Genomic DNA, 12,246 nt, shown 5'->3' with positions numbered 1-12,246 from the left:
ACTTTTGAAAAATAAATATTTTCTAAATTTTTTTGATTTCTTTCTTTGGAGATAATTTTAACCACCAAAAACGGGTGTGTTTGGTTCAGTTCGTGTGGGAGGTTAAAATGTTAAACATTTGAAACAGGAATGCAACGCACCTCAAACCTGCCCACGTCCGGTCTTAACGAGGGCGGGGCGAGGAGAACGGGGCCGGGACGAGTGGCAGGTGACCAATCCGCTCTTGGTTTCCCGGGCCTCAGGAAACCTGGCAGTTGAAACATAAGAACATAAGAAATAGGAACAGGAGTAGGCCTTACGGCTCCTCGAGCCTGCTCCGCCATTCAATAAGATCGTGACTGATCTGATCATGGACTCAGCTCCACTTCCCTGCCCGCTCGTCATAACCCCTTATCCCCTAATCGTTTAAGAAACTGTCTATTTCTGTCTTAAATTTATTCAATGTCCCAGCTTTCACAGCTCTCTGAGGCAGCGAATTCCACAGATTTACAACCCTCTGAGAGAAGACATTTCTCTTCATCTCAGTTTTAAATGGGCGACCCCTTATTCTAAGATCATGCCTCCAATTCTAGTCTCCCCCATCAGTGGAGACATCCTCTCTGCATCCACCTTGTCAAGCCCCCTCAAAATCTTATGCGTTTCGATAAGATCACCTCGCATTCTTCTGAACTCCAATGAGTAGAGGCCCAACCTACTCAACCTTTCCTCATAAGTTAACCCCCTCATCTCCGGAATCAACCTAGTGAACCTTCTTTGAACTGCCTCCAAAGCAAGTATATCCTTTCGTAAATATGGAAACCAAAACTGCACGCAGTATTCCAGGTGTGGCCTCACCAATACCTTGTATAGCTGTAGCAAGACTTCCTTGCTGTTATACTCCATCCCTTTTGCAATAAAGGCCAAGATACCATTGGCCTTCCTGATCACTTGCTGTACCTGCATACTATCCTTTTGTGTTTCATGCACAAGTACCCCCAGGTCCCACTGTACTGCAGCACTTTGCAATCTTTCTCCATTTAAATAATAACTCGCTCTTTGATTTTTTCTGCCAAAGTGCATGACCTCACACTTTCCAACATTATACTCCATCTGCCAAATTTTTGCCCACTCACTTAGCCTGTCTATGTCGTGTTGCAGATTTTTTGTATCCTCCTCACACATTGCCTTTCCTCCCATCTTTGTATCGTCAGCAAACTTGGCTACATTACACTCAGTCCCTTCTTCCAAGTCGTTAATATAGATTGTAAATAGTTGGGGTCCCAGCACTGATCCCTGCGGCATCCCACTAGTTACTGGTTGCCAACCAGAGAGTGAACCATTTATCCCGACTCTCTGTTTTCTGTTAGTTAGCCAATCCTTTATCCATGCTAATATATTACCCCCAACCCCGTGAACTTTTATCTTGTGCAGTAACCTTTTATGTGGCATCTTGTCAAATGCCTTCTGGAAGTCCAAATACACCACCTCCACTGGTTCCCCTTTATCCACCCTGTTCATTAGATCCTCAAAGAATTCCAGCAAATTTGTCAAACATGACTTCCCCTTCATAAATCCATGCTGACTCTGCCTGACCGAATTTTGCTTTTCCAAATGTCCTGCTACTGCTTCTTTATTAATGGACTCCAACATTTTCCCAACCACAGATGAGACAAGAAGAGCTGCATCCATCAGGTAAATGCCTGTACAGCACTGCTTGTCAGCTAGGAGGAGCAGGCCTGTTTCCTCCTGGCCCAACAAACAAACCTATAAACATCCCTCTCTCCCTGACCCCACCACCCTACCTCCACGACCTCAGATTCCTGCCATGGCTGACATCAGCCACTGTGATGACCCTATTTGTCCCAGGAACTTATCCTCGCCAGGTCAGAATGCTGTGCTAAGAATCATTAACATGTCTTTGATTTAGAGTATTACTGAAGAACACACTTTTTACTACTTGCATTGGATTTTCCTGGTCTCTGTGATTCCGTTCCATGCTGGCTGGTACACTTATCATTGCAGAACATTTCTGATAGTCATTCTTACTGAAACTAACATAACAATAATACATTTTTATCAACAGACAAAATGATGTTTTTAACATTCCCAGTTACAGTGCTGTACCTCAACTGTATGTAAACATTGTAGATTGTAAAGTGTTGTGAGCATTAATAAAACAACGCTTTCAACATTTCTAATATATACCAGGTCATAGACTTTCACAGATGTGCAGATTAATCATTAGTATACTTTGAGTGATAATGCCACAGTCATCAATCCTTAGTGTCAGTGTCATCACACCTCAAGGACAAGGTGCACACTGCAACTCAGCCAGCCATGCACAGAAAAAGCACAACACACCAAGAGCTCAAGCACAATGACCTTGCAAAGGGTTTCTGGGATAAAGGTTAATTCCAGAAGGATATATCTGTGAACCCACATGGATTTGACAAGCTCTGTACAGGATGCTATAGTAATGACCCAACGTTACAAGCAAGGCACTCACCAGATTGTGACTCTGATCTCTCATCCTGTGTGCCTGGACTCCGGTTGTACCGATTTTAAGATTGTTGTTATTCTATGTGTATATATATCAACTTTACAGTTACCTTTTGAAAACTATATTTTTAAAAAATCAAGATGCACAAAATTGAGCAATGACGATGACAACTAGGTCAGCAAACTAAACTAAAATTCAAATAATAGTTGTAAATTGACAATTTTCCCGTGTATTTTTTGTGTCATATAGAAAGAGAATAATGACATCTCAACACGCTTTACAGCCAATGAAGAACTTTTGAAGTGTTGTCTCTGTTGTCATGTACAAAATGTGGCAGGCAATTTGCGTACAACAAGGTCTCACAAACAGCAATGAAATAAATCATTTGATTTAGTGATGTTGATTGAGGGTTCAATATTGGCTAAAAAGACCCTTGCTCATCTTCAAATAGTGCTGTGGAATCCTTTATGTCTACCTGAGGAGGCAGACCTCAGGTTTAAAATCTTATCCAAAAGATGGCACCTTTAACAGCATAGCACTCCCTCCATATGGCACTGAAGTGTCAACCTAGGATATGGGTTCAAGTCTCTGGAGTGACGATTAAACCCATGGGCATAACCCCATTCAGAGCAAGAGTATTACCGCTGTGCCAAGCCTGACAGCACTGTTACATTGCTACCTAATAATCCATTGCAGTGTGGGAACTGAACATTATTCTGTATTTTACTTTAAATTTCTCTATCCGACAAAACCCACATGTATCAGCTTTTAGAAAGAAATGGTGAGCAACTATAGTGCCACAAGTTGGTGCTAGAGCTTTCCTTAGTACAAAGGTGTTGCAAAAGCATTAGAGGAGCAAAGGTTGTACTTTCTGTTCCGAGGTTAGCTAGATATTTTTAATTCCATATAGGGTTGCACGGTGCTTTGTGCTAACACTGGTTTTATTCTTTGCAAATAAGATATGGTCTCAGCATCATTACATTTTTTTTCCAAAAACCTGAGCAACCTCAACATAAGGTTGGAAGAAGAACATCATCCCAACCATCCTCTTTTCCTGGCCCACTTCTCCAAATAGGTACAGGTACTAGTTGCAAAATGCAGGGCTTGGTGGAGGCAGATCCAGAGCTTGGGGCCAAAATATATTTGTGCTAGATGAATATTCGCCTGCTGCATCTTCTGATGTATTCTGTTTGTGGCCTGATGGAATATTGTCTTTTTAACAAAGTGTCCAATATTTGTATAACTTTACCACATAAATTCAAAGCGATTGTCAAGTCAGAACTTGTATAGGGTCAACTGCAAATCCTGTAAGATTTAGAATAATTCTAGAATCCTATTGGTTTTCCAGCAAAGGCACGGTGAGGGATTTGTATTAATTTCCATTAGGGAGAAAAGAGATACAGTTGATATAACGTTGATGGGCAAACTACAATTAGCTGAGAGAATTCTGCACAGACCTAAATCCTGGCATAAAGTGATTTATTTTCTCTACATTAATGGTGAACACTGAGATAACATAATGATTTTAATGAGCTGAAGGGGTGTTTGCTGTAGGTGATGAATGCATCTTGTCTTGACTTCCAGAACCTTACCTAGTACATAAGCTAAGTCCTGATGTGTATTATGTGACCATTGTTTCTTGTTTCTCATTTATTCTTCACAATGTTCTTAATGAAATCTGCACTGAACTTTGACCATATACAGCCGACAAAGTGACTGACATTAAAATTATATATTTTGCAGCTTGTGGACGAGGATTCTATAAGTCATCATCGCAGGACCATCAATGTGCTCGCTGCCCAGCTCACAGTCACACAGATGAGGAAGGCTCCTCACGGTGTGAATGTAAGGATGGCTACTACAGGGCCCTCACTGACCCGCCCTCTGTATCTTGTACAAGTAAGTTCACTCATTTAGTCTTGTGACAGCAAAGCATGGTTTTCAGGCATACTGTGTGGCTTTTACTCACCTGTTCAGCTAATGGATCTGATCTATGACCTGTAATCCAGTTAGCAAGTTATCTAGATATTCACTTCTTCAGTTCCAATTGTCTGTTGTCTGGGAACAGAAATTTGTAATGTTTTTCCTAGTTTCTTAGTTTTATGCAGGCTTTGAAGAGTCACCTGGGCTTAAATTCAACATTGTTGCATGCATTTAACGGGCGTAGAATGACCGGGGACCTGGGACGGGACACCTGGTTTGCGTCCGTAACTCAACAGATTTATTTCAATGGGGCCAACGAGGAAAAATTTAGGATGGTCCTTGGGCCTCTCTCTTTAGGCGCTCAAGCCCAGTGTGCCGATCATTCTACGGGTGTTGTCGAATTTAGGGCCCACGGCTTTTAGTAGAGAGAGAGGAACCTGGAGGCAGGAAACATTTGCTCTTCAAAACAGTGACTGTTCTGTTCGGAGGTGCACCTTTCCTTGTCCCACCATGTCCAATGTGAATGGCAGTTATTGTACTGATTTGAGGAGGACATCTGGGCCATGGTCTGGAGTACCAGTATATCAATTAATATATTTAACAATCTAAAAAATATATACAAATGAGAAAAACATACATTTGTAAAAAAAAAAAGTCTTGCAAACAGCTTTAATCAGCTCATGTAGAGCTAAAAATATCATCCATTTTGACATGTCCAGCAAATGTACACATCTATGTCTGGGAACGTGCCTTTATCTGACTGATATTTTGTTTTCTGATTCCAAAGGACCTCCTTCTGCACCGCAAAATCTCATTTATAACATAAACCAGACGACTGTGAGTCTCGAGTGGGGCCCACCAGCAGATACCGGAGGCCGGGACGATGTCACCTACAGGATCATGTGCAAACGATGCAGCTGGGAGCAGGGCGAATGCATGCCCTGTGGTAGCAGCATCAGCTTCATGCCCCAGCAGTCAGGACTGGCAGATACATATGTGACGGTCGTGGACCTACTGGCCCATGCCAACTACACGTTCGAGGTTGAAGCTGTGAATGGCGTCTCAGACCTGAGCCGGACCCAGAAGTTATTTGCGGCTGTCAGCATTACCACAAGTCAAGCAGGTAAGACATTGAGCCAACAAGCGTCAAGATAGATTCATGCACAGTCTGTGATGTCTATACATAACACCTACTTTTTATCTCCAGAAACATGTTCATGTTTTAAATGTTTTTGCTGCACTTGCTGCCTTCTGTTTAATTTCTTCTTTGCTTTCGTCATCTGGTGCTAAGCCCAAGAAAGTGAATTTATTTATTCACTCTATTTCCATACTATTTACTCCGGAATATTTTTTGGGAGGTTCTCTCTATTTATAATTACCATTGACTATATAATATTTTTTGATACCTGAAATTAAATTGGTCAAGTTTGGAATATGAGAGGGTCCTTGAGCTAGCACAAGGAAAGAAAAAACGTGATGTTACTGTATCAACCCCTGATTCCCTCGTAACCTTCTCATGAAAAGAGGCCTCAGTTCCTCGAGTGACTTCTCATAACTATAAGCCTCTCACCCCGATATCACCTTAGCAAATCTCTTATGCACCTTTCCACAACTTTAACATCCTCCTAAACTGGCAATGGCTTTACAATTTTGGTACAAAAGCAGATAGATGAACTCTTCCTTCCTGTCATTTAGGCCCCAATTATACCATTCTCATTTTATTCCTGCCTTGGTTTCAGCTCGTCTCCCTGTACTTTCTGTAGAATTAGGAATCTAGCCCTTGCTTTTGTGAATGTTTGACTGAGCCCACACTCACTGTGTTAAGTAATAACATTTAAGTTAACAGTTCTTTAACTGAAGTGAAGTGAAATTAGTGATAGCCAAATACCATTATTTTGTAGCCTGTGGAAGAAGTGGGTTTGGTTGGAGAATTACTTTTCTTGTCCATGCTTTCATCTATGGCTACTGCTTTGGTTATATTTAACACAGTTTCCTAATGAAGTTATACCTTTAGGGTGTATTAACTCTACCAGTTTAGTGTTGATGTGAAATTGGAACTACTTTGTGTTATGTACTGAATGACTCCACAAGACTGTATTGTAAGCTCAAACTGTTGCGACCTTGGTCTCTTTAATGTGACTCCAGAATGAGGAAGCAGCATGGTAGATTACCTTTGATACCTGCTTGCCCAGGGTGCACAGGTGACCCTTAGGTCTCCCACAGGTGTGCCCCCTGGTGGCAAGTATTACATATTGGTGAGGTTTACATACATACATAACATCACTCCCCCCTGCCCAAAGTATTATGTACAAGTTATTTACAAGTTGAGACGATCTGGCGCTCTGCGTTCCTGGGTCGATCGCCTGAGTTGAAGTCCTGGCATGGGTGAGTTGGTCGGATCATTGCTGCACGGCAGCGCGGCTGGTCTGATCGGACTGTCGAGCATGGTGGGTTCAACCTTGTGGTTGACAGCGAGGTCGATTGTGTTAGTGGGTCCCTGGGGGCCAGGTCCTTTCACAGTGGTTCCTGGTTATCTGTAGTTCGCAGTTTGGTCTGATCCAAATGCTTTCTGTATTTGCCCATTACATGGTTTCACAATAAACACTCCATTTTCATCACAAACACTCCATTCCCCTCTTTGGCTAATACAGTGCTAGCAGCCCATCTGGGGCCATGAATATGGTCTACATCATTTATTCTGATGTCACGTGGAGGAACCGTGCGATCATGGTGCATTCTCTGCTGATTGCATATGGAAGGCTCAGTTCTGAATGATTCTGTCCGGTGACTGCGTAGCACTCGGGATAGCCGGATCTGTAGGGAGTCTACCGTGACACGTGTGGTGCTTGGCTTTATAATTTGGGCTGCCTGCTCCAGATGATTGTCGCTGACCTTAAGGTCTGGCAAGCCAAGGATGGTCCATATGGCCTTGAGACTTTCAGTAGTGGCCGGAGGCCGTGTGGTCCCCATGGATCCTGGGCCATGGTATGGAGCAATCTGATGGGATGAGCGTTTCGTCTTTTGCGACGGATAAGCTGCAACATCCCGTCTCGCGGTTTGCCGTTTGCAGGCGGTAACTTGTGATCCTGGCTGGTCTAGATCCTAAACTAGGAAGCCGTTATGGTTGACCCCTTGCTCACTAGCACTTCCATAACAAAGAGCAGGTCTGCGGGCTGTGCCGTTTCCACCCCGGTGGTGGGCAACGGTAGCCAACTGAGGGCATCAGCGCCGTTCTCAGTGCCTGGCCCGTGGCGGATCATGTTACAGTGCACAGACAGTGTTAGACCTATTTGAGACAAAGCATTGAAGTGCCTCTGCTCTCCAAAAACTGTGAGATTGGCAGCTTGTCTGACTCGAGAAAATATTGGGACACACTTTGGTTCGTCTCTTTTGTCCCGTGAACGCAGGCTACTGCCTTGGTTAACTTAATTGGATACATGTACAACTGGTTGGGGCTCGCCCGCTACTTTGGCTTGCTGTACAACACCCCCGACCCCATGTGATAAAACATCACTTGCTACAAGCACTTTGTCAGATACATATACGACCGGTTGGTGCTCGCCCGCTACTTTGGCTTGTTGTAAGGTACCCCCGACCCCATATGATAATAAATCATTAGTCGCGAAAGAGCGCTCATATGGGTTACACAGTGCAAACAACTTATTGGAACGTAGTGGGTTCCTGGCCTTCTCAGCGGCCGCCCTTTACCTTTGCCCCAAGCCCAGTCGTCTTCCTTGCTGGGCAACACATGCCTCTGTTTTGTTGCAGTGACATCTTGTGGTCTGGACACACTCTCGTCCCGTGGTCTGGACACACTCTCGTCCCGTGGTCTGGACGCACTCTCGTCCCGTGGTCTGGATGCGCTCGCGTCCCGTGGTCTGGACGCGCTCTCGTCCCGTGGGCTGGATGCACTCTCGTCCCGTGGGCTGGACGTACCTTCGTCCTGTGGTCTGGATGCACTCTCGTCCCGTGGTCTGGACGTACTCAGTCCATGTCCGTGATGCCGACTTCCATGATCTTCCTCCCCAGGGATTTTGCCTCTGGCGTCGGGAAGACACATTCGGATCGTTTCGGCCAGAGTCCCACTCTACTTGGTCGACCTGGAGCCTCTTCCATCGTCGCGAAGAGGTCGTCGGCTTTGGGTGGTGGATACCGCACCTGTACCGCTGCTCAGTTGATCTTTACCTCCTCGTGGTCGTGATCAGAGGCCTGTACCTCCGGGATCTGCAAATGGATCTGCACTTCAATGCCTGGTTCAGCTGAAGGTGGGGGCTTGCTCAGCCTTTGAGCAAAGGAGACATCGTTCGCCGGAGAAGGTACACAGAGGTCTTCCCAGATCCGTCGAATCTTCCCCATCCACCTTCTACCAAGCAGCGTTGGCCCTTCACCTGAAACAATCCACAGTGGTAAATCGTGCACTGCTCCCTCATGGGATACACTTATGTCCGCACTACCAATAACTGGTATCGGTTCCTTGGTGTAGGTGTGCAGCTTTGCCTCAGCTTGGGTCGTTGTGCTCTGTCGCCCCACAGCCTCTCGAATGCCTTCTGGCTCATTATTGATTGACTCGCCCCCGTGTCCAATTCCATGGAAATTGTAGTGCCGTTGACTTTTAACATTATCAGAGGGCTTTTGGTGGTGAAGGTGTGTATCCCATATACTTCCTCTTCATCCTCAGGTTGAGTTGCCTCTCCTGCTTGTTCAGCGTGATCCTCACTGGATCGGTCGTCCTCCCCTGATTCTGCCACGTGGTGAGTCACAGGTCGTTTGCACATTCTTTGGAGGTGCCCCATTGTTCCACAGCTGTTGCACACATAGTGCTTGAATCGACATTGATGGGCTCTATGACTGCCCCCGCAGCACCAAAATGGTGTTAATGGATATGCATTCACTCCCCACGGCAGACTCTTGAGTCACCCTAGGCCTAGGTCTGGCCTCTGTGGTCGTGTAGGCCCTGCCATGTACAGTTCTGCCTGCTGAAAGTATTATTTTATGCACAGTACTTGCCGGTGAGCTTCGATTCTGTGAAAATATCTGTTTCGTGTTATCGCTCGTGGATATGAAAGCCTGGGCTATCGTGATGGCCTTTCTCAGACAGCAGTTTGTGAAGAATGACCTTGTGACCCATTCCAAGCACGAGAAAGTCCCGCAACATTTCCCCCAAAGATCCCGCAAATTCGCACTGTCCCGCAAGGTGTCATAGGTCGGCAACAAAGCTCGCCACGTTTTGGCCCTCGGAGCGATGCTACGTGTAAAAGCGATACCTGGCCATTAAGATGCTCTCCTTCAGTGTGAGGTGTTGCCGAACCAGCGTGCACAGTTCTGTGTAAGTCTTGTCCGTTGGTTTGTCCGGTGCCAGCAGATTTTTGAGGAGGCCATACATCGAAGACTCATATACGGTGAGGAGAGTCGCCCTGCGCTTGACCGCTGTCTCAGCCTTGTCCAGTTCATTGGCCATGAAGTACTGGTCGAGACGCTCAACGAAGGCTTCCCAATCATCACTCTCAACAAATCTCTCAAGAATACCAACGGCAGCCATTACCGCGTGAAAATTCGTGATCCGTTACTCGTCGCCCATTGTTATGTTCTGAATGACTCCACAAGACTGTATTGTAAGCTCAAACTGTTGCGACCTTGTCTCTTTAATGTGACTCCAGAGTGAGGAAGCAGCATGGTAGATTACCTTTGATACCTGCTTGCCCAGGGTGCACAGGTGACCCTTAGGTCTCCCACAGGTGTGCCCCCTGGTGGCAAGTCTTACATATTGGTGAGGTTTACATACATACATAACACTTTGCACCAACACTAAACTCGTGTAGTGTAAATTAGATGTCAAGGCCCAAAGTTACTCCACAGCAAAGTAAAGTGAGGCTCCATTGGACCCTGACTCTGGATTCAGGATGCATTGTAAAAACATAAAAGGAAAAGTGGCTAACAAAAGAAATTAACGATAGTATTAGATCCAAAGAGGAGTTATACAAAGTTGCCAGAAAAAGTAGCAAGCCTTTGGATTGGGAGCAGTTTAGAGTTCAGCAAAAAAGGACCAAGAGATTGATTAAGAGGGGAAAAATAGAGTATAAGTAAACTTGCAAGGAACATAAAAACTGACTGCAAAAGTTTCTACAAGTAGGTAAAAAGAAAAAGATTAGTGAAGACAAATGTAGGTCCTTTACAGACAGAAATGGGAGAATTTATAATGGGGAACAAGGAAATGGTAGAACAATTAAATAAATACTTTAGTTCTGTCTTCATGGAAGAGGACACAAATAATGTCCCAGAAATGCTAGGGAACCAAGGTTCTAGTGAGCAAGAGGAATTAAATGAAATGATAATTAATAAGAAAATAGTGCTGGAGAAATTAATGGGACAAAAGCAGATAAATCCCCAGGGCCTGATGATCTGCATCCCAGAGTACTAAAAGAGGTAGCCATGGAAATAGTAGATGCATTGGTTGTCATCTTCCAAAATTCTATAGATTATGGAACAGTTCCTGCAGATTGGAGGGTGGCAAATGTAACCCCACTATTTAAAAAAGGAGGGAGAGAGAAAACGGGGAACTACAGACCGGTTAACCTGACATCAGTTGTAGAGAAAATACTGGAGTCTATTATAAAGGATGTGATAACGGCACACTTAGATACTATCAATGGGATTAAACAAAGTCAACATGGATTTATGAAAGGAAAATCATGTTTGACAAACCTACTGGAGTTTTTTGAGGATGTAACTGCTAGAATAGATAAGGGAGAACCGGTGGATGTATTTGGATTTTCAGAAGGCCTTTGATAAAGTATCACATAAGAGGTTAGTGTGCAAAATTAAAGCACATAGGATTGGGGGTAATATACTGGCATGGATTGAAAATTGGTTAATTGACAGGAAACAGAGATTAGGAATAAATGGGTATTTTTCGGGGTGGGGGGCAGTGACTAGTGGGGTACCACTGGGATCAGTGCTTGGGCCCCAGCTATTCACATATATAAATGATTTGGATGAGGGAACCAAATGTAATATTTCCAAGTTTGCTGACGACACAAAACTAGGTGGGATTGTGAGTTGTGAGGAGGATGCAAAGATGCTGCAAAGCGATTTAGATAGGTTGTGTGAGTGGGCAAACACATGGCCGATGCAGTATAACGTGGATAAATGTGAAGTTATCCACTTTGGTAGGAAAAACATAAGGACAAAGTATTATTTAAATGGCGATGGCTTCGGAAGTGTCGATGTACAGAGGGACCTGGGTGTCCTTGTACACCAGTCATTGAAAGCAAACTGCAGCAAGCAGTTAGAAAGGCAAATGGTATTTTGGCCTTCATTGCAAGAGAATTTGAGTACAGGAACAAGAATGTCTTACTACAGTTATACAGGCCCTTGGTGAGACCGCACCTGGAGTATTGTGTGCAGTTTTGGTCTCCTTACCTAAGAAAGGATATACTTGCCGTAGAAGGAGTGCAGCGAAGGTTCACCAGACTGATTCCTGAGATGGCAGGACTGTTGTATGAGGAGAGATTTGGTCGACTCGGCCTGTATTCATTAGAGTTTAGAAGAATGAGAGGGGATCTCATTGAAACGTATAAAATTCTGACAGGGTTGGATACACTGGATGCGGGTAGGATATTTCCCCTGGCTGGGAAGTCCAGAACAAAGGGTCACGGTCTCAGGATACGGGGTAGGAAATTTAGAACCGAGCTGAGGAGAAATTTTTTCACTGAGAGGGTGGTGAACCTGTGGAATTGTCTACCACAGAAGGCTGTGGAGGCCAAGTCATTGAATATATTTAAGAGGGAGATAGATAGATTTCTAGAAACAAAAGGCATCAAGGGGTATGGGGGAAAAGCGAGAAT

At 44.5% G+C, this 12,246-nt stretch overlaps 1 protein-coding gene across 6 annotated transcripts in view; it reads left to right on the top strand.

The window, feature by feature from the left end:
• The window catches only part of epha7 (eph receptor A7), a 312,075-nt gene that overhangs the window by 106,835 nt on the left and 192,994 nt on the right, over positions 1 to 12,246 (top strand). For all 6 annotated transcript variants that reach the window (XM_070885388.1, XM_070885387.1, XM_070885386.1 and 3 more), the window contains exons 4-5: positions 4,223 to 4,378; positions 5,190 to 5,525. In XM_070885388.1, coding sequence (XP_070741489.1) covers positions 4,223 to 4,378; positions 5,190 to 5,525 — 492 coding nt within the window. The remainder of the gene's footprint in view (positions 1 to 4,222; positions 4,379 to 5,189; positions 5,526 to 12,246) is intronic.

This window comes from Pristiophorus japonicus, chromosome 7 (assembly GCF_044704955.1).
Source record: "Pristiophorus japonicus isolate sPriJap1 chromosome 7, sPriJap1.hap1, whole genome shotgun sequence".
In the NCBI taxonomy this organism is placed as follows: domain Eukaryota; kingdom Metazoa; phylum Chordata; class Chondrichthyes; family Pristiophoridae; genus Pristiophorus; species Pristiophorus japonicus.
Note: the sequence above shows the minus strand (reverse complement) of the source record. Positions and strands in the feature narration are given on the sequence as shown.